Raw genomic sequence first — 19,374 nt, 5'->3', positions numbered from 1 at the left:
AGTTAGTGAAAAAGTGATACTATAAATTCAACAAAGACCAAGAACAGATTTAAGAGACAGTTGTTTGTTTGGGTTTTTTTTTCTGCTCCTCAGACTTTGCTAACTCAAGGCATGTGACCTGTATTGCACTTGAACTGTGTTTTATAACTTCATGTATGGTAATGAATGACAGAAAATAGCAGTATTCCTTCCTCTGCCATTTCATTTTATTCCTTCTGTGATTAGATGAATTCTGGTGTCTTATTCAGCACTATGGCACAGGATGACCTGGTGAATGGCTGTCGTGAAATGCAATATGGGAGTACTTCAGGTTTTTTCCCACACATTTAAAGTCTGAACTGTTGGATTCTGACTAAATTTGGTTCTTAAAAGGGTGTTCCACAATTTGGATTTTTGTTTTCCCTCCAGTGAAACAAGCAAGGGGCATGTTTCCCTTGCTGTACTCTCTGAATATTTTTTTCTTGTTTTTTTTTTTTCCCCAGCCTTGAAAGTTCAAATAGTCAGAACAGGTTCCTATAAATGTATTTATTCTATTCTGAAATATGTTTTGCTGACTAGAGTGTTAAAAAATTGCTTTAAAGAATTTTTTTGGCTCTCCAAGAGATGTGTTCCCCTGATGCTTTATATCTTGCAGAGATTTAAAATATGTTATACTTTAAAGAGGAGATATTGGAAGTGATTCTTTAAAAAGTTACATCCTTTTGTGCGGCGGTGGTTATTTAATTCTTTCTACTTTTAATTCTCTTCCCCCCCACCCCCCCCCTTAATGTCCCAGGTTTAAACTAAGCCTTGGCCTCAGCAAGTAGAGGTGAGCTGGTCCAGCCCTCTTCCTCATAGTAGGCAGTGCCCTGTACCGTGCAATGGTGGAGCTGATTTTAACCATCAGCGACCACTTCTTTGGCTTAAGGCGTGTTTTGGTGCTCCAACGTGGGACAGCTTTTTCCTTGAGCCTGGTTCTGCAGGTACGGCAGGACAAGGTCCTGAGCAACCTGGTCTGGTTTGGCCCTGCTTTGAGCAGGGCTAGGACTAAATGCCAGCTCTAGGCTAACCAACAATGTGTGCCCTGGCTCAGGCAGAAGGAGTATCAGGATTGGAGCTTCTCTCTCTGGAGCACAAGTAGGGTTGACCTGTGCTAGTTATCTGAAAGTTCTTGTGGTTTCAGCAGGAAGACACTGTTACCCACAGAGTTCCCTATGGCCAGACCAGAGCAGTCTGGTCTCCAGAGCATAGTGCCACCATGCTGTCCTTAGGGACCTCTCTTTTCATGTATGACTGCCCTAATGTTGTTGAAACACCTTAGGTATCCACTTCTTAAAATGAGAATTTAGCAGGAATCACACTCTACTGAAACAGGTTATGTCAGTGATTAAGTAATTTGCACTTATATTGCATTGCTATTTCCCTCTACCTTGCACTAACTTTTCTCACCTCTACCCCTAAAGCAGTGTCCCCCAGCCTTCTTCCTTTTAAAACCAACCCAAGATAGTCCTTGATTTATGCTCTAGAGGAGGTTTATGTGCTTTTTAGTTAATGTGACTTGAAACTCCCATTATTCATAGATGTAAAAGATTACATTTTTTCTTGTACCAAATACTTGTCCTCAGCTCCTCCTTCTGGTAATAAGTTTCTGAAATAAATTATACACAGTTTTTTAGCTTTTTTAAATAGCTTTCTAGCTACGCTGAATAGAGTGTAGTTATGTAGACTGCCATGTGCTCTCAAACTCAAACATCAGTTGTAGTTAAATCCACAAGACTGATGTTCTAGAGCTTTGTAGTGCTCTGTGACAAACCAAAGTCTTCTGTATTGGTATCCAAAATACTTAACTTTGGAATTACCTAAACTAACTGGATATCATAATCAGGGCAAAATATGAAAATATATCTTCCTCAGGGGTAAAAGGAATGTTTCCTGGAAGTTTACATATGCTGTTACAGTGTTTTGTCATTAAATCCTTGTATATGGAGAACTAGGCTTGAAGAGTAGCTGGTAATTCAGCAGGGATGGCTTCAGTGGCAGTGTCACATGAAGCCAAGGAACCATGCTGGTTGGAGTGACAGCTTCCTATCAGAGCAGGACGCCACAGTGGGCAGCACTCTCTGTGACCTTCTGTGCTTGAGTTTGTGATTTTTGATTTTCGTTTTCTCCCTGGCACGCAGCAGGATGGAGCAAGAGGAGGTTAGGAAAGCTTCATCAGGAATGTGATGGTGCTGGCTTAGGTTGCCTGGCCACCCCCAGGGCACCTGGAGCTTTTGGAAACAGTGGCCTCTGTTAATCTCTTCAGTTGAAAGTGGCTCCAGTTTTCCCCAGTGTTGTACAAATCTTCTGTCTCTGAGAAAAGCTGATGAAAGGACAGTACTGGTGTGTGTAGACAGCGCTCTCTCCTTTTCTGTGCTTGTGTAAAAGCTTTGCTTGACCTACGAGGATGGAGAGAGACCATATGCAACAAGGGCAGAAGTAGTTTGTGTTGGGAAAAATGGGTTCCATCCCCAGTGCTGTCCTTGAACACAAGCTGAAAATTTTGATCTGCCTTTTTCTGGCTGTCGGGCACCAGTGGTGCCTCTGGCTGTGGAAGATTGGCTCTTGCAGGGCTCTCCTTTGTTTACCATGGGATGTCCTCCTCTCACCTGAGGTTTGAATCTGTGAATTCCTTGGCATTTTCTTGGGGGGAAAAAAAAAATAAATCTCTGTGTATTTCTGTAGTATTTGGGCCTTGCTTGCTCCCACTCGCATGATGAGTACAATTAGTGTTTGTAGAGCTTAAGTAGGTTATCTATTGGGCAGAGGAAAGAAGCAGCTCTTCGATAACTGCTGAAGCTTGAAAGCTGTTATAGTTTAAGAACGTAAATTAATTACATTATTTTGGATGTCAGTGTCTTGGTTGACTGAATACTGATGTTATGGTCTAACCATTTTTTTTTTTCCAGAGTTAATTTAAGTGAATTTTAGTTTCTCCTTTACAATGGCTTTGAACATAGGAGTGACTTGGATGCAGGAATACTCAGTCTAGTCTGCACAATCCAGGCATGTGGATTGTTTTGCAGTGTTGTCTTTTCAGGTACTTGGCTATTCCAAGTAAAATTTGAATCCTTGAGGTAGTGTTGTAGGCTCCTCTCATGTTTTACCATTTCTTTACCTTTGCCTATAGAAGTTGCCTAATCAGAAGTGTGGAAGCAACTTGTCAAAAGCTCAGGCTTCATAATACCGGAGGTTATTGGGGCAACTTTTGTTTCTGCTTTAAAAAGGGGTCTTATGCTCAAAATCCATTTTTTTTTTTTTTTTTTTTTTTTAAAAAAAAGCACCTGAAAAAGTAGCTTGTGTTCTTTCCTTTGCCCCTGTGAAATGGGTAGCTGTTGCTGCTGCATTCTGTGCATCACCTCTAATAGACTGCATTAGCTTCCTAGGGGGTACCCTGTCAGGTTCAGAGGTGACGTCCTGGTCCTTCCAGGCTCTTAATGGTTTGGTGGCAGGATACCTGAAACATGCACCAAATTAGATCTGCTGTTACTGAAATCAGTGCTCTCTAATATTATTGTAGTATTTCTCTTTTATTTTCATACTAGCTATTCAAATATACCTTCTGTCAGAACAGAAACAGTAGGGTTTTTTTTTGCAGACTGTCTCTGGAGAAAAGAAGGTTCTGTTGCATGCTTAGAGGACCTCTAAAAACAAATAATAAAATAGAATTCTCTTTGGATGTCCTGGTTTTTCTAATTTTAGTGTGTTTTTCTAATTTTCAGTAACAAAGATGGCTATTGGGCTGCTTCTAATGTGTGCTGTTACTTTGCATAATTACTTACACTAGTTTAATCGTGTAATATCATTCTAAGACTTTTTTGCTTTTAATATCATGTTATCTTTTGTAAAAATAATAAAAATGTAGAGATGAAGCATTTTTCTTCAAATTTGAAAGCTGTTAACATAACTGCTTTTTTACCTACTAGTAATTTGATAACACTTTGTACTATAATAAACTGAATTTGTGATGAATTAGCTAACTTTCTTATTTCATTTTGACTTCTCTAGAGAAGTTGGAGGTTGCACCACCATCTCCAGGACAACTGAAACATGGTAAAAGAAGAATGTTTATTGAATGTGGTTCAGTACTTGTGCTGTCTGTCTTTGAATTGCTTCATCTTTCTCCTACGAGTGCTGGTCTGCCCTCATTCCTGTCGTATGGAGTAACAGAAAACCAAAGCAGGCACCAGCAGTCACCCTGCCTTCTTTATTTCGTAACACCTCAGCTGGAAAGTGTGCACCATTTAGTGAAAGTAGGACAGAAAGCCCAAATGAGAGCATGCTGTTCAATGCCAGCAGCAAATACTGGTTTTCTAAGCTGAGCGGTGTTGATGCTGCAGTACCTTGTGGGGATTTTTGTGTTTAAGCTTAAAACAATTGCCTTGCTTCTTGTGGCATATATTTTAAATGGACTGAGAAGTGGGATAAAATTGCAGAGAAATTGGAAATAGATTTGATATTCTTTATAATGCCATGTTCATTCAAATTCTGATTTAGCTTCCAAATCAATGTATTTTTGTAGTTTTGTACTCTCTATGAGCAAATGTATTTAGTTGAACATTTTCCTATTCTAGGTACCTACACTTATTTTTCTTCTGGTATTTTTGGTTGGTCCCTGGGGTTCTGTTTTACTCCATGGATTCAAAAATTCTGTCAATTTCGGTAAGAATTTGAGCTCCCTTTGTAGCTCCAGAGTTTGCACACATTTTGAAAACACTGTGCATATCTGTGTGCTTTTTTGTTGTTTCTGTTTTTGAGGTTTCTGTCCTGCAGTAGCTTAAAAAATAATAATAATAATTTGGAAAATTCCATACATTCTGTGCTTTAGTCTTTTACCTGTGCATTTAAGCAGGTGTGTGTGTTCTTACAAAGTAGTTGCAGAAGTCCAAACGTGTTCTAGTACCTGAGCATGAAAGATCTCTTATGTGGTTTTGTTTTTTATGATCATGGATTCATGCTGTCTGCAATAAGTAAATACAAAAGGGACTCATACTGATTTATTTTCACATGACTGTGAGGTTCATGCACTCTTCCTTCTTCCCTCTTCATGTTTGTATCTCTTAAGTTTATAAAATTTAGGAATTATTGTTCTCATCTGATTCTGGCGGGGGGGGGGGAACCTAAATAACCAATGCATTTTAAATGTTAAAAAAAGTGAAAAGATCTAACTTTCTGAGCTCTCTTTTTAGTCAAGTAGTCTGTCTTCAGTGCTGTCTGTAGTCTTATGCTTGCACCTTGAGACTCAGCTGGAGTCAGTGCTGTGCAAATGCAGTCTCATCTCCGTCGTAAGGTTACAAGCTAAAACTTGAGAGAAAAAACGGAACAGGACTATAGAAAATATTTTCAAATAGGATTTGCTTGGAGTTTCAGGAATGAAAAGGAAAAAAAAAGCATGAAACAAAAGGTGGAACTTGATTTCTTAATGTGTTGAGGAGCAGCTTCAAGTCTAACTTGTCCTCATCGTAGTACCCAAACAAAATCAAGACACAGAAGTTTGAGTTGAGTAGTGAGATAATTAATGCTGTGTGACACGCTAGCAAAAACCACCTTAGAATTTGTGGATTTAGCTGAAGGAGTTTTGATAAGAATTGCCTAGCTCCAGGCAAATACAAATTTTTAGGAATGTGTGAAGAAGATGGAGCTCTTGCACAGGAATAGAGAGGGACTTGCAGAGAAAAGGGCTTTATTTTGCGCAAGAGAAGAATGCAGGGCATCTGGTGAGAGGGTTTGTCAGTCTTCAGCAATACTGCAACACCCGTTGGAAGGACTCTAAATAGTATCAAAGTTTGTGTATTTTAAAATGTTTCTCTTATGTGCTACTAGGCATAAGTGGCTTCCATCCAAAATTGTACAAGTATTTGCCAAGAGTAGGCTGGTTTAACTGTTTCTTTGCCAGCCATTAGTAACGCTACCAAACCTGACAGAAATAAAAAGGTCACCGACAGAAATAGCAGGAAAAGGATGTTGTGTATGTTGTCTTTGTTTCTCTTGAAGGCAGCATTAGACTGACTTTTCAGTTGTTCCTGTGAACTAGTGAACTCTCATATAAATATTTATTTTTTTGTTACTTATTTCTTTTAGTGTTCTTCCACAATGCATTACCTTTTGTAGGGTTTGGATTTTTGGATAACGCAATTATGATTGCTGCGGTAAGTTCATTATTTAATTCCTTGGTCGAGTCAGTATGATTCATATTGTTCAAGTAGTAAATGAGAGCTTCAGGAAGACTCCATTTCCTCTGTATCAACTCACTAATTTCTATTTTAATTTTTCTTGTTTAAAGAAAGTGTCCGTGCTCTATTAAGCCTTTGCAGAATGCAAAGGAGCGTTGTTCCTTCTGAAGGCCAGTATTGTAACTAATTCTACTGAATTGGGAAGAGGCCCGCTTTTTTTTTCCTCTAGTAATCTGTGCTGCAAGACACATTTATAATCATAAACTATTTTTTTTTGAGTGATGATAATATAATTATCACGTGTTGATGAATGCATCTGCAGGGTTTTTACTACTGTATTCCTTTGTTCGGAGTGATGGAAGCACTGTGAGTGCCGATGCTGATTTGTACTGATGTAGACTGGCATTTCTGAGTAACACTCTTGAAATACTTTCCTGTTCATTTGGAAGATGAAATGGGCTCATGGAACAGGAAGATGGATAAAAGCCAAAGATACTGTTTCTTGTGTGGGATTGTTATTGACAGTATGATCTTAATTGTGGGATAATTCGGGTGGAAACGGACCACAGGACTTACTGGGTTTCTAGTCTTGCTCCTGCTTAGGGCCTTCTCAGGGTCCCTAGTCAAACCTCCTGCTTAAAGCCGGGACTGCTGTAAGGTCAGACCAAGTTCATTACTTTATCCTGTGGTTCTTGAAAAGCTTCAAGGACAGAGACTCCACAACCTGTCTGGAAACCTGTTCCGATGCTTGACTATCCTCACAGCAGAAAACATTTTCTTATAGCTGGAACATGTCATGTTTTAATTCATGTCTGTTGTTTCTTATCCTTGGGCCACACGCTGCTTTTTGTCATGCAGTTCAGTGTGATTTTATGTTTCTTCAACTGGAAAAGTAAGGAGCTCTGATATACATTTTGTTTGCTTGGTATTTGTAGAAGCTTGCATTCAGAGCTGTACATTCAGCTAAGAATGACAGTGGGGAAAATGGTATGCAGAGACAGGGACTACGATTTTGTCCATTAGGTGGTCATTATTAAGCAATATAAAATATTAAGAGAATATCAGATGTAGGCTCTTGTCCTAGGGGGAAATACATATGCCAGGAGGGCAGGAGCTGTGCAGATCTAGAAATAGTAATGTGCACTTATCTTTTCAATTTTAACATAAACAAGCAGTAGTAATATTTTTGCCAGTTGAATCAATATAATTTATTTTAACTCCAAATCCTTTGAATAATGAGAAAACTCTTATTTTTCAGGGAACTCAAATAGAATTGTCAATTGGAGTTGTCCTAGGAATTTCAACTATGGCAGGCAAGTAATAAAAATGCAATATGTGTAGATTAATATGGCACATTGCTATATTTTAGGCTGAAAGTGTGCCGCAGGGCTGGAAATGGCTCCTCCTTCGTCTTGCAACTGCCTTTCCTAATAAAGGAAAAACCTATGGCTGAAGCAAGGACACATTCCATTTGCAGAAATGGAATTTCAGTTCAAATAGCTTTTGAAATGCTTCTTGTCAATTTTAATCTAAAAGTTCAAATTTTGGGTCACTTAGGAAAGAGTATTTGCATTTCTGTAATGGAACTGCACTGAGTTCCTTAGGGTCCGGTATTTGTGTATATGTATTTGTAAGTTGCTGTTTGCTCGCAGTGCTAAGTGAAGATGAGTGTTGGTGTCCCTTTACTGTGTTGGCCAGTGGTCTTGGTGGCTTCTCTGCCCCTGTGCGATGCTACAGGAAGGCCCAGCGGCCACCCTGCTCCTGCACAGTGCCAAAGCTGACGAAATTTGTATAGCAGAACAGATTAATCAGTTGGAAACTTGCAGCCCTCCATTGCAATGCGAGACAGTCAGAAGCAAGCTTATCTCAGTCAGATCTGCTGTATTTTAAGTGTGTAACTTTGTTTAATCATACATAGAGTATTTTTTCCCTGAACTGACACAGTTCATTGATATGTTGAAATGTTTATCAAAGCTACGTAGGTGAGTAACAGCTCCTTCTATTTCCTGTGCCTCTTCAGGCACTGGAAGGTCTTGCTTGGTGTCCAGCGTTAGCTGTGTGAAACCACATGTGGCTGTGTTACATTTATTTCCAGGTGTGAGTGTTCTCTTTTTGTATTTGTCAAGTGTTTTTCATATAAGTTGAGAAAAATAGTTACACTTCCAATTATTGTTAGTCCACTGCTGTTACTTCAAGGTGTAATAAGGTCAGAAGAAAAGCTCTAAGCTAAAAGAAATTTACTTCTAGTCTTTTATGCAATATATACTGAGAAGAGTGAGGGTCACTTTGGGGAGAGGGAGGGGAGCTGGTTGGTTTTGTTTGTAATTGAAATAATACTTTGCCTTTCCCATTCTTTTCCCTCTCCATCCCTTCAGCTGCTGCTTTGGGAAACCTTGTTTCAGATTTAGCTGGACTGGGGTATGTCTGAACTTGTTTTAAGAATGTGTTTATTTTTTTCCTCTCATGCAAACACTATTGCTGCTACTGAACTAAACCATATAAACTGCTGAAATGGCTTTTAATTTTTTTTTTCCTAGCTCTTGAATTTTGCTTCAGTAAACTACATGACTGCAGAAATGTATTCTGTCCTCGCTAAGAAAAAGTTGGAATATTAGGTGATTCTTATCAAGGTTAAAACTGCAGTGAATATAGGTTTGAAAGTCTCCTGTTATTACAGTATTACGTATTTTAAGTGATAAAATTAAGATCAGCATTTAACCTGATTCAATGTATTATGTTGGTACTGTTTGCTTTTAAGGAAATATTAGAATTTTTGTCACATAAAGTGCATTTGTTGTAATTATGTGAGCGTAGTATTTTTGCGCACATGTCAAGGACAAACTGAACAGAACATAGTCCCTGAGTTGAAGCTCGAGGTGTGTTAAATGTCTTTGAACAGAAGGTTAAAACCTCTGTTCAGATAAAAGAAACTAAATTTGACTATCTCTATTCAAACACCTTTTTGAGAAAACCACGTAACGGTGACTAGGTAACTTTCCCCAAGCTGTGGAACCTGGGAGGGTATACTGCGGGAGAATTCAGTGTGCTTGTCCTCTTGTACAGTCCCAAATTCTTGTACAGTGCCTGTAAGCACTTGCTCTGTCATTGTTAGAGTTGAGGTGTTCAACTAGGGAGTCTTCCCTCTGAACCAGTATGTCTACTGCTGTGAACAGTTTGGAAAAAGACATTTTTGTGGTATAATGTATTACTGTGATAGAATATACCTCTTCAGATATTGTTATGCCTAGATCTGAAGATGTTTCCTTCTCAGGTATAACAATTATGTCAATATATACCAGATTATATCAAATTATATCACATATAACAATATATCCAAAATGTCTTCAGATCTAGGCATACCTATCCATTCCTAATAAGCAACAGATCTGTTTCTGACTATAAACGGATGCAGCTGAGTTTTGGGTTTCTCAAAGGAAATTTCAGAGTAATTGCTAGAAGTAAAGCTGTCTGTGCCTTTTTTTTTCCCCCACTTTCCCTCTTTTTTTTTTTTTTCTTGAAATAACAGCTTATTACTAATCAGTGTGTGAGCGTGGAACATTTTCTCTAGTGAAGGTTATTTACAAGCTGTGCTAAAATACAATAGCATTCATAGTAGCTGTGTCTTACTGCATGATGTTTTTTTCTGGAAATATTGCATATTAAATCAGTGAGAAAACTAACTAACCTACATTGCAAAATGTGGCCAGCGGAAGTCTTAACTTTCCCATATTTACCTCTCAGTGGCTTTGTCAGTATGCTGAAGGAAGAGCTATTCATTTTAAGTGCTTCAAATATTTCAAAATCCTCACTTGAAGATACGGTCCCATCCAAATCGTTTGTTCCTGTTTTCTTGTTCTTCCAGTCTTGCAGGTTATGTAGAGGCATTAGCTTCACGACTGGGTCTGTCAATCCCTGATCTGACGCCCAAACAAGCTGATATGTGGCAAACGCGTCTCAGTGCACACGTGGTGAGTATCCTGCAGGTAGGCACTGTTTACGTAGAGATTTTTTGTTTAATATGTGATAAAACCTTTTTGTCACTTTTGCCATTAAATACTTAACGACCACTAACAGTTTACACATTTCCTGGAAGGCTTGGTTGTGAGCCTGTGTCAGGGAGCATCATGAGACTGGATTGTTTTGGGCTTGGGTGGTTTTTTGTATGCAAGAAGCCATGAGTGACATGGATACTCTCTGCAATGGCTTCATGTACGTTCTACAGATACCTGGGTTGAGCTCTGGCTACTGTGGTAACATAGTTTATTTGAAAGTTATGACCCCTTAGTAGTTGACTCCTATGCACTCTTTGTCAAGTGCTTGTTATTCATATACCTGTGCCAGTATGTATTAGTTTCTCATATTCTGTAATAACTTGGATATGAAATTAACTTTCCCCTGGGTAAACTTTTAGCATTTGAGTAATATTCACTGCCTGGGTTTACAGTTACGGGACACTCATCTTGCAGATTCATTTTCAGAATGATTACTTAATTAACATTTAAACATTTGAAGCAGTCTCACTTGAGCAATGAGAGTGTTGGTTTATTTTCATTCAAGAAACAGATTATGTGAAACTTAGCAAAGAAACAGGTATTGCTTTCACTTTGCCGGAATGAACCTTCATGGGGAAAAATATCTTGGCAGATTTAAGGGAAGAGAAATAACACTCGCCAGGGAAAAGTTAGGGGAAAAAAAAGTTTGCTTTTAGCAGTGATAGATCAAAGCATTGAGCTGGGAATAATTGGTATGTTCTCAGTGGGCTGGCCTCTAGTCTGTCCCACATAATTTTCTCAGTGGAAGCTGAGTGTGTGACAAAAACCTGTCAATTGCACTGCAGTTCCTTCACAGCACTTTTCTGTGAAAAGACTTCTAAGCATCTTAACTTGTATGCTAGCATTTTTTTCTTTTTTACCTGCTGTCTCAAGTTTCTCAACGCTATCCACCTACTGCTGGTGATGTGGTCTGGATGTGGCTTTTCTTACTTCTTTCCTTTTACATCTAGGTCAATTGTGAAATGTTTTCCAATCTTTTTTTTTTTTTTTTTTTTTTTTGTCTTCACCTGTGCCTTTGCAAGCCATTATGTTTCCAAGGAATTACATATTCCTGACTAATAATTTGCATTACCAGTTACAAGCAGATCCTTTTTTTTTTTTTTTTTTTAATTTCACCTAAAATATGGGTTTGGTGGGTTTTTTTGTTTTGATTTTTTTTTCCCCCCTCCCTGTCTTCCTGACCATCCCACTAATACTTTGAATCCGTCTCCTCCGTTATCAGCTCTTCATATGTCATTCCCCTCCTCTTTATTCAGAATTGTCTTTTATCACAGCCCATGCTGTTTCTAACTGTTGTATCTGTCTCTCTCTCATAAATTGTGTTTCTAGTCTGCATGCTAAGAAAAATGTGGCTCCCAACTGAAAGCTAGAACAAAGAGTCTGTTTTCCTGGTTGTGTTGGTACTACACAGCAAATGAGTAACAACTGATCAGTGCAAAATTTAATTTTTTTCCCCCTTTCTCTAGGGTAAAGCAATTGGAGTGACCGTGGGCTGCATTTTAGGAATGTTTCCTTTGTTGTTCTTTGGTGATGAGGAAGAAAAACTGGAAGAAAAAAAATAACCTTTTTACAAGACGTATACAAATGTAAACTACTGTACCTCAATTATTCAATTATACTGTCAATATTTAGGAATTAACAGACAGTTAAAAATGTATAGACTTGGGAACAAAACCTTCAGCATGTCGTTTTATGGAAACACTAATTTATTGTGGCTTTCTTGTGTTCGGTACTTCTTTTTATAAGATATCATCTAACTTCTTATTTAATTGTAAATTTTTGAAGTGTTTTCACTTACGGCAACTGATGTTTACCACTTTCCCCTCTGACCTTATTCTTTAATGGATTATTACTTCAATAATCCACTACGGATGACAATATCACTCTTGAGTTGCACATTGGTTGTTTAACAGTTGTAATTGCATGACAGAAATTTCACTGCTGTTCATCAGGTCCTTCAATGCAGATTATTAAGGAGGTCAGTGATGAGTGTTTTGAAGTCCCTCACTTTGCAAGATGACTGGTTGCCCCATCACCAGCCATCATCTTGCACTGCCTTTAGATTAGGTATTTTTGATCTATGACAGTCTTTGACTGTGACTTTGCATTTTTTTACAATTATGACTGTCTCTGAATTGTCTTTTGAGGTGATCATTTTAATGCTTTGACAAGGTAAGTGTTTCCAGTGTAGGCTCTTTACCAAGTCCATTTTTAATGGTGTTTTAACACCTGCTGTACTTCCACGTTCATGCCTTTTTTTAAATTCTCCTGTGTAAACAATACTTTTGAGAATTGAGTTGCGCTATCCTTAAATTTGTCTTTCTGGGCTTTGAGAATTCAGATCAACTGTTTCAAAATCACAAACAACTTTTTCTATTGTTCTACTTAAAATAAGGTGTGAGTAGTTGATTGAGCGGAGGAGACTGGGGAACACTTCAGGGTATGAGTGAGTGCTGGCATTGCAAGTTTGTAATAGGTGGTTCAGTTGAAACAAAGTGTGCCATTAGTCTGAATTAGAGGACCTGATTTGCAGATTATAACTTTGTATTTAAGACTCAGCCTTTGCTACTTGCTATTTTTTTTTTTCTTGCTGTGAGACAATTAGGAAAAAAACCCAAACAACAAAAAAAGACTTGAGGCCTTTTTCCTTTTTTGCCTTTTATTTGTGCAGTCTTACTTGGTGTATTATAGATCTGACGGTGCAAATGCAAGTAACTGTGCTCTTTTTATATGGTCATTACTAAATTGACTACAACTATCAAATATTCATAATACTTCAGGATCTGACTTGCCAGTAGCGTAATGCTAAACTGATAGCTGCTGATTAGAGGAGAGGATTTCTTACCTGTTTGAATACTGGTTGGAAAAGACACTAAAAAGAGAGGCACAGCCAGTGCACTTTGAAAGTTTTATCACTGGAATTGTTAGCACTTCTGAAACCTAGGAAGAAATGTTTTGTTTTGTTTTTTTTTTTTTAAAAAAAAAAATATATCCTCTAATGACTTTTATTTGTTATAAGAAGAGTGCTACTATAATGTGTATGTTTTGCAGAGCTCTGTTCTAGAAGCCCTTTAACAGCGGTACTGAAACTTTGACATCAACCTTTAACAAAGGTGACAGTGTTGTATCTGTTTTTTGAAAAGCAGACTTTGAAAACTTGCAGTTAGTAGTCCTAGTAGCATATGCTGTGCTTTGTACATAAAACCATGAGAATCTAGACTAAACTATAAAACCAGGAGAAATCTGAGCCAGGCAAGAATAGAACACAAATGCAGAGGAGTTTTGGCTTGCATTTTCAAGTTGGAAGCTTTATTTAAGAGAAAAACAACACTCTTTCCTCAACAGATTGCTGCTGGTTTAGAGTACTTCAGTGGTTTTTTTGGTGTTTTTTTTTCTGTTTGTTTGGTTTGGTTTTTTTTTATGATCCACACATTTGTCTTGCCTTAAACTCTTCATGTTTTTTTCCTCTGCATGTGCTTTTGTTTCTGGTATGTTTCTATACAAAAATGTAAGTATTTTCCATGTGCTACTTTTTTAAACTGAAGTACACATGATAAGAACTTTGCATAGCTTTTTTTTGTAGCTGTTTTTACAGTAATTCCAACGTTGTTTCCTGTTACGATACTGGCATCTTCATTGGAATCTTCCAGTAGTGGCCAAACCTCTGTTCTTTGCCATCGTACCAACTGGAACACTGTTTTTATCACTTTTTTAGAGCTCACAAGAACAATCAGAAGGCTATGTCAGCTGTCATAGTTAATGTTCATTTTATAATGGCAATAGGAGAGACTGTGTACTATTGTTAAATAGCTTGTGCATGTAAATTGAGTATGTTTTGTTGCTGTATGTCAAACTATTGTACTGCTATCGATGCTTTTATTGAGAATTAGTGAACTAAAATATCTTCAAAGAAATTAATCGTGTTGTCTTGTTAAACTATTTAGCTGACCTCAAAAATGTGGAAGGCAAGTGACACATGGTAAGAAATCTTAGGTGTTTTAGGCTGTTGTCTGATACCATAATAAAAAAAGTGACTTCTGGGGTTTCAGTATTTGACAAACGTGAAGAAGTAACTCATGATTTGAGAGGAACAGTGGCTCTGCTGGAGGCTGAGAGAAAGTGCTTGCTGGGGCTGAGCTGCCACCCCGAGTACAGAAGGGGTAGCTTGCTTTGCCTGTGGGATCCACTCTTGCTTGGATGTGGTACTGCTTCATGTCCAGTGCAAGATTTGTGCGTGGTCTGTACCCTGTCTCCCCACAAGGAGGATGGTTTTTTCTGGGGTGTATGGATGAATGTAATCCCTAATGCTCTGAGCACACTTTTTAAAACACTTAACTGAGAATGCAGAGCACTAACAAGACACTCCTTTTTGTTTCCCATTGTCTTCTCCCTCCTCAATAAAAGGAAAAACAAACACTACAGGCTTATTCAGAGACTTCAGTATTGCTCAGTTATTTTATTCTATCAGTTTGTCCTGTGTCAACAGGAGTTTTTTGCATTAAAGGGCTGGTAGACCTGAAATTGTGTTTATTTTTAAGTGCTGTATTTTATTGTAACTTAAAATATAAATGTATTTTTGACTGTATGTTATCTCTAGGGACAAAGAACATGCATCTGATAATATGGTTGCCCAGATCTTCTCGTCAATATTTTCTCATTCATGTACTTTTACATAAATTATTTGAATTCAGACAACATATTTTGTATTGTCTTTAATTAAATTGTCAAACTTTCTGTAAACTTTTGTACTACAGCAAAGCTGTTCTGTGTTTCTTTATTAGACTAGATGCTGAAGGGGAAATGTTGTTAATATCCTGTGGGTATTCAGCCTCAGTTAACAAAACATAAGTTATAAGCAGGTGGTCCTTTGTCACGGTCATAGACGATACCACCATGGAGTGGTACTTCTGTCTCTTCATGATTGGAAGAGAGCAATTTAAACAATTAAAATGTTTACATGGTAAATTGGTGACGTTTGTGGTTAATATTAGTCAGAACTCCACTTGCACTTGAACTTCTGGAATTAACTGAAGTTTTTGTGTGTAAACTAAGCCTTTTTTAACTTTACTGGACTGTGGTCGTCTTCACTTCCCCCCGCCCCACCCCCTGCCCGCCCCCACCCCAGCTCCTTGGTCATTCCCTTTTGTGGATATCTGCCCATAAAGAATTTCTGTGAGTAAAACATCTGTACTGGAAGGATGATTTCATCTCATCTCATCTCATTTTGACAGACACCTGAGCTTACCCCCTCCCCGCTTCTCCAAGAGATTGTGTTCACTAGGATTTGAGCAGGGCAGTCTTTGAGCCTCCGGTATGTAATTCAGAATAGTGACCTTGGGCAGCAGCAGGGAGCGTGGAGTGCTGGTGTAGTATCTCTTGTAAGTAGATGATGCCAAAGTAAGGCGTCTTGCAGCAGCATGAAGAGAGCTGTCAGGAAACAGTTTTGGTTTAACTGTTTTCACCATGGTAGTCCATAGGTGTCTAAGCAACTGCCTTAAATAATGATGCAACTATGAATGCTACTCCACAGTCTCATGAGTTACTCCTTTTCTCTTTGCTATGCAGCGGTCATTAGAATAATCTCCTGCAGTGGCGTGATTCTCTCGTGTATGTGACTTGTACCCAGTGGTACGTGTATAGGTCATGCTGAAGACAAGTGCAGCAATATTAGCTGTTTTCTTGTATGTTTAATGCAGTCAGTGCATCAAAGTAAAAGAAGGGAGATGTGTACGGGGTTGAAGATTTGACCTAGCTCCATGACCCAACACAGTTTGTATGCCTTTATTCATAGGCCATAATAGATGGCTGCGAAGATTAATTGCAACAGCCTTCATAGTGATGCTGCTGTCTATACCCCACTGATTTCTGTGCTGCCCTGAGCAGCACACGTAAATCGTTAGTAACACGATTTACAATTACTAACGATTACAGATTTAAGGTTCTAATTGTTTGGTATCAACGTTGATAAATGGCCAGAACAGAGGCTTTATGGCACAGTCTCTTTGGTTTCCTAGAACATTTCCACAGCAGATTTGGGGATGGGAGGGGTAACAAGTGCCATCGTATTTCCATGTAATTGCTACAGTCACAAAGTGATGGAGAAGAAAAGAATGATTAGACTGCTGTCTATCCAGCCTTTTCCCTGCATTAATTATTAAGAGTTTGGAAGAGATGAGTGCTTCAGTGTGATGAAGTTGAATACAACAGTGTGGTTGTATTTTCTTATGAAGTGAACATGCAGAAAGTCTTGACCTGTGCTGTTACAGAACAAAATACCGTCTACTCCTTATCTTCATGAGTTACAAGCATAAAAGCATTCCTCATTTGACTGTTCGGGGCAAGTATTCCTGAAATACTTCTAGCATCTGTAAAGTGTGATCTTCCCCTTTTCCTACCTTCACCCATATTTTTCTCTTAAATATCATATAGAATATAGGCTGTGAATAACTAATCCAGTGAATGTAGGGCTAGTACTTGCTTGTGTTGGACCGTAATGTATGTTCAACAGAAAACTCCTGCTCACTGACTTGTCTTCTCTGGATGAATCTGACTGCAGGAGTTGGAAGAAGTGGACATCTTTGATTGGGGTCTGATACTGCTCACTGACTTCAGTCCCAGTAAGAATAAAAATTACTGAAATTGTTTTGTGCTGCTTTGATCTAAATTGGTTCGTCGGTATTTGTATTACTCTTCATACTACAGCTTTCATCTTCGGGGATGTCCTGTGCATCCAGGAACAGATGGGTGTCCGACTCTGAGTTTCTAATACTATCAAGAGTTTTCTGATTGAAAATTTAAATTGTCATCTGTGTTAATGATCTTTTGGTTCGGCCTAGGCTCATTCTGAATTTTACTGTGGCAGAGCTGGAGTGAGGAAAGGCTTCCAAAGATAAAAGTATCAGTGGTGGCTCAGCTCCCTTGGGGCCTGAGCCTTGTGAAGGCTTCAGTTTATATTGGGTGTTTGGCTACTTTGAAAATGAAGTTCTCACGCTATTAGGTAGTGTCTTCCTTTAATGCCAAGTGCACAATCTGAAAAGGAAGTTAATGTTTTCCCTGTAGGCTCTCCAGTCCTCATGGTAATATCAACAGTAAGCTTTTAGAGTCTGTTCTTCCTGCCCAAAATGGGTGCCTCCATTACGGCAGCCAGCCAAACCTGTGTGTCCGTGGCCATAACACCACCTGACAGCTGATACTGCACAGGGTCCTTGAGCTCACGGCTGTAGAATTGCCATGGAGACTTTTCATTGCATTCTCCCAGGCTTGCATAGTAAAGGTCCTCTACATGATCCTGTAGTTGCAGCTGCATTGAAAGATTAGGAGTATCTTTTCCAACCCTGTCCTTCAAGTGGATGTTTGCATCTGACAGATTTACCTTCTAGCTGTTAGTGTGCGTATGAGGAGAATCAATAGGCAGATGTCTTCAGAAAGAAATTAAATGAACAGTGCATGAATTTTGAGCTGCCTAGTGGTTGGGGGTTTGGGGTTTTTTCATTTTTCCACACGTGAAGCATAAATCAGCCAGCTAGAGCCTAGTCACAATGCCAAGTGTTGAAATTAGCGTGAACAGAAATAACTATTTTTTTCCTGCTGTGCTGCAACAGTGATATCCCCTACACTTTTCCCTTCCCATAATCTCGATTCTTTGCATCTTACAAGAAGTAACAGCTGTTAAAAAGAGTGAGATTTGAACCTGAAGACCATTTGTCTGGAAACTTGGATCTCCTTTTTGTGAATAGCACTGCTTACAGTCTTAAGGATATTCTCAAAAATCTGCTTACGTTCCAGGCTTGAGATGGCTCTACCTGCTGATGTTAAATTTTAAAGTGAATTTAAAGCTGATTTGCAGTTGCCAAATGTCTGTCCTCCTCAAAAAGTGAGAGCACTGTTCATGTTGAAGGTGAAAATTTTAAAATCCAGGGTGTTGCAGTAATTTTTCTGAAGGTGGATGTGGCATCTCTCTTACACAGGATGTTTAAGGATCAACAGTTTACATGGTTTCATGGTTGAGGAGGACGGTACTAGATAGACATTGACCTCTTCCCATAACTATTGACCAGATCCAAGGCGTTTCACGGTTTGTTGCAGAAAACCTGGGCCTCACTACCTGTATGTGACTTGAGGACAGGTGTTACTGCAACTGAGATGGGCGAAGACTAAGTTGCAGTGCAATATCAAAATTACTTAGAGACTTTAAACCTGATGCATTTTGTGTTCTTGATTTTGTGCTTATCAATCTTTGGTTGTTAAAAGGGCCTTATGCTTTTGCCTAGAGGGTGTAAGCCCTTCCAAAACTGAAAGTATTGATACTGTCTATCAATAAATGGCTTATTTTGCAGTGGATTGCAAAGTGTACTGAATGGGGCCATTCACTGGTTAGAAAATGTGTATCTGAAGAGGAAGATTTGCCGCTATTGCACCTGCAGCTGCTGTTTCTGTTGGGAAGAGGTTGCTACTGAGCAGGGTGGTGGTAGAGCAGTAATGCAGAGCGTGTTCTTGCCTTTGCACAGCACTGCTGCGTGGATTTGGCACAGCAATCTGTTGTCCAGAGTGGTTGCTGTGGTGATGCTCTCTCCTTTTGCTGAAAATGGCTTATCTGTTACTTCCAGGTAGGAACAAAGAGGAAAGGGAGGAGAATGGGGTTCTGCCGGGTCATTTTGCCTACATGAGAATGCATGTAGAATCTATTAAAAGAGAATTAACTATGATTTGCATTCATGCTACTTCCCTGCTCATCTCTGTGCCTCAGAGTGCTTTTAACATCCTGGGAGATGGACGAGAGAGCTGATAAGGCTTCCTTCCCCCAGCATGGCTTTTGTGCACATCTCAGCTATTGAGCTGCCAATAATCCCTGCATAGAAGTAACCATCAAAGGAAAAATGGTAGTAGAAGACCCCCTTTTGAACACAGGAGTGCTTGAATAGGAAGAGGATGACAGGCGATTTACCTTTGCAAAGCAACTGCTGAGTTACCAAAGGCCACAGCAAAATCTTAAAAAGATCTTAAAAAGAAGAGAGCCCCTTTTGGTGAAGTTTCAGATAGACTTTGATGCAGTTCTCCAAGTAACTTTTCCTCTGTCTGGTTTCCCCTGATGAGTTACTTGCCCTGTAGGGGACACTGAAGAGTGTTGTTTT

General features: G+C 38.9%; 1 protein-coding gene across 2 annotated transcripts in view; it reads left to right on the top strand.

Moving 5' to 3' along the window:
• Positions 1–13,176, top strand: part of TMEM65 (transmembrane protein 65) — a 31,595-nt gene extending 18,419 nt beyond the window's left edge. For both annotated transcript variants that reach the window (XM_086742610.1, XM_086742611.1), the window contains 6 exons: positions 4,027–4,071; positions 6,100–6,167; positions 7,450–7,504; positions 8,567–8,609; positions 10,054–10,159; positions 11,710–13,176. In XM_086742610.1, the coding sequence (XP_086598736.1) occupies positions 4,027–4,071; positions 6,100–6,167; positions 7,450–7,504; positions 8,567–8,609; positions 10,054–10,159; positions 11,710–11,805 (413 nt within the window). In that variant the 3' untranslated portion in view covers positions 11,806–13,176. The remainder of the gene's footprint in view (positions 1–4,026; positions 4,072–6,099; positions 6,168–7,449; positions 7,505–8,566; positions 8,610–10,053; positions 10,160–11,709) is intronic.
• The last annotated feature ends 6,198 nt before the right edge of the window (positions 13,177–19,374 follow it).

Source organism: Chlamydotis macqueenii, chromosome 2 (assembly GCF_036417535.1).
Source record: "Chlamydotis macqueenii isolate bChlMac1 chromosome 2, bChlMac1.mat, whole genome shotgun sequence".
Classification (NCBI taxonomy): domain Eukaryota; kingdom Metazoa; phylum Chordata; class Aves; order Otidiformes; family Otididae; genus Chlamydotis; species Chlamydotis macqueenii.
This window is presented reverse-complemented; position numbering and strand designations above follow the sequence as displayed.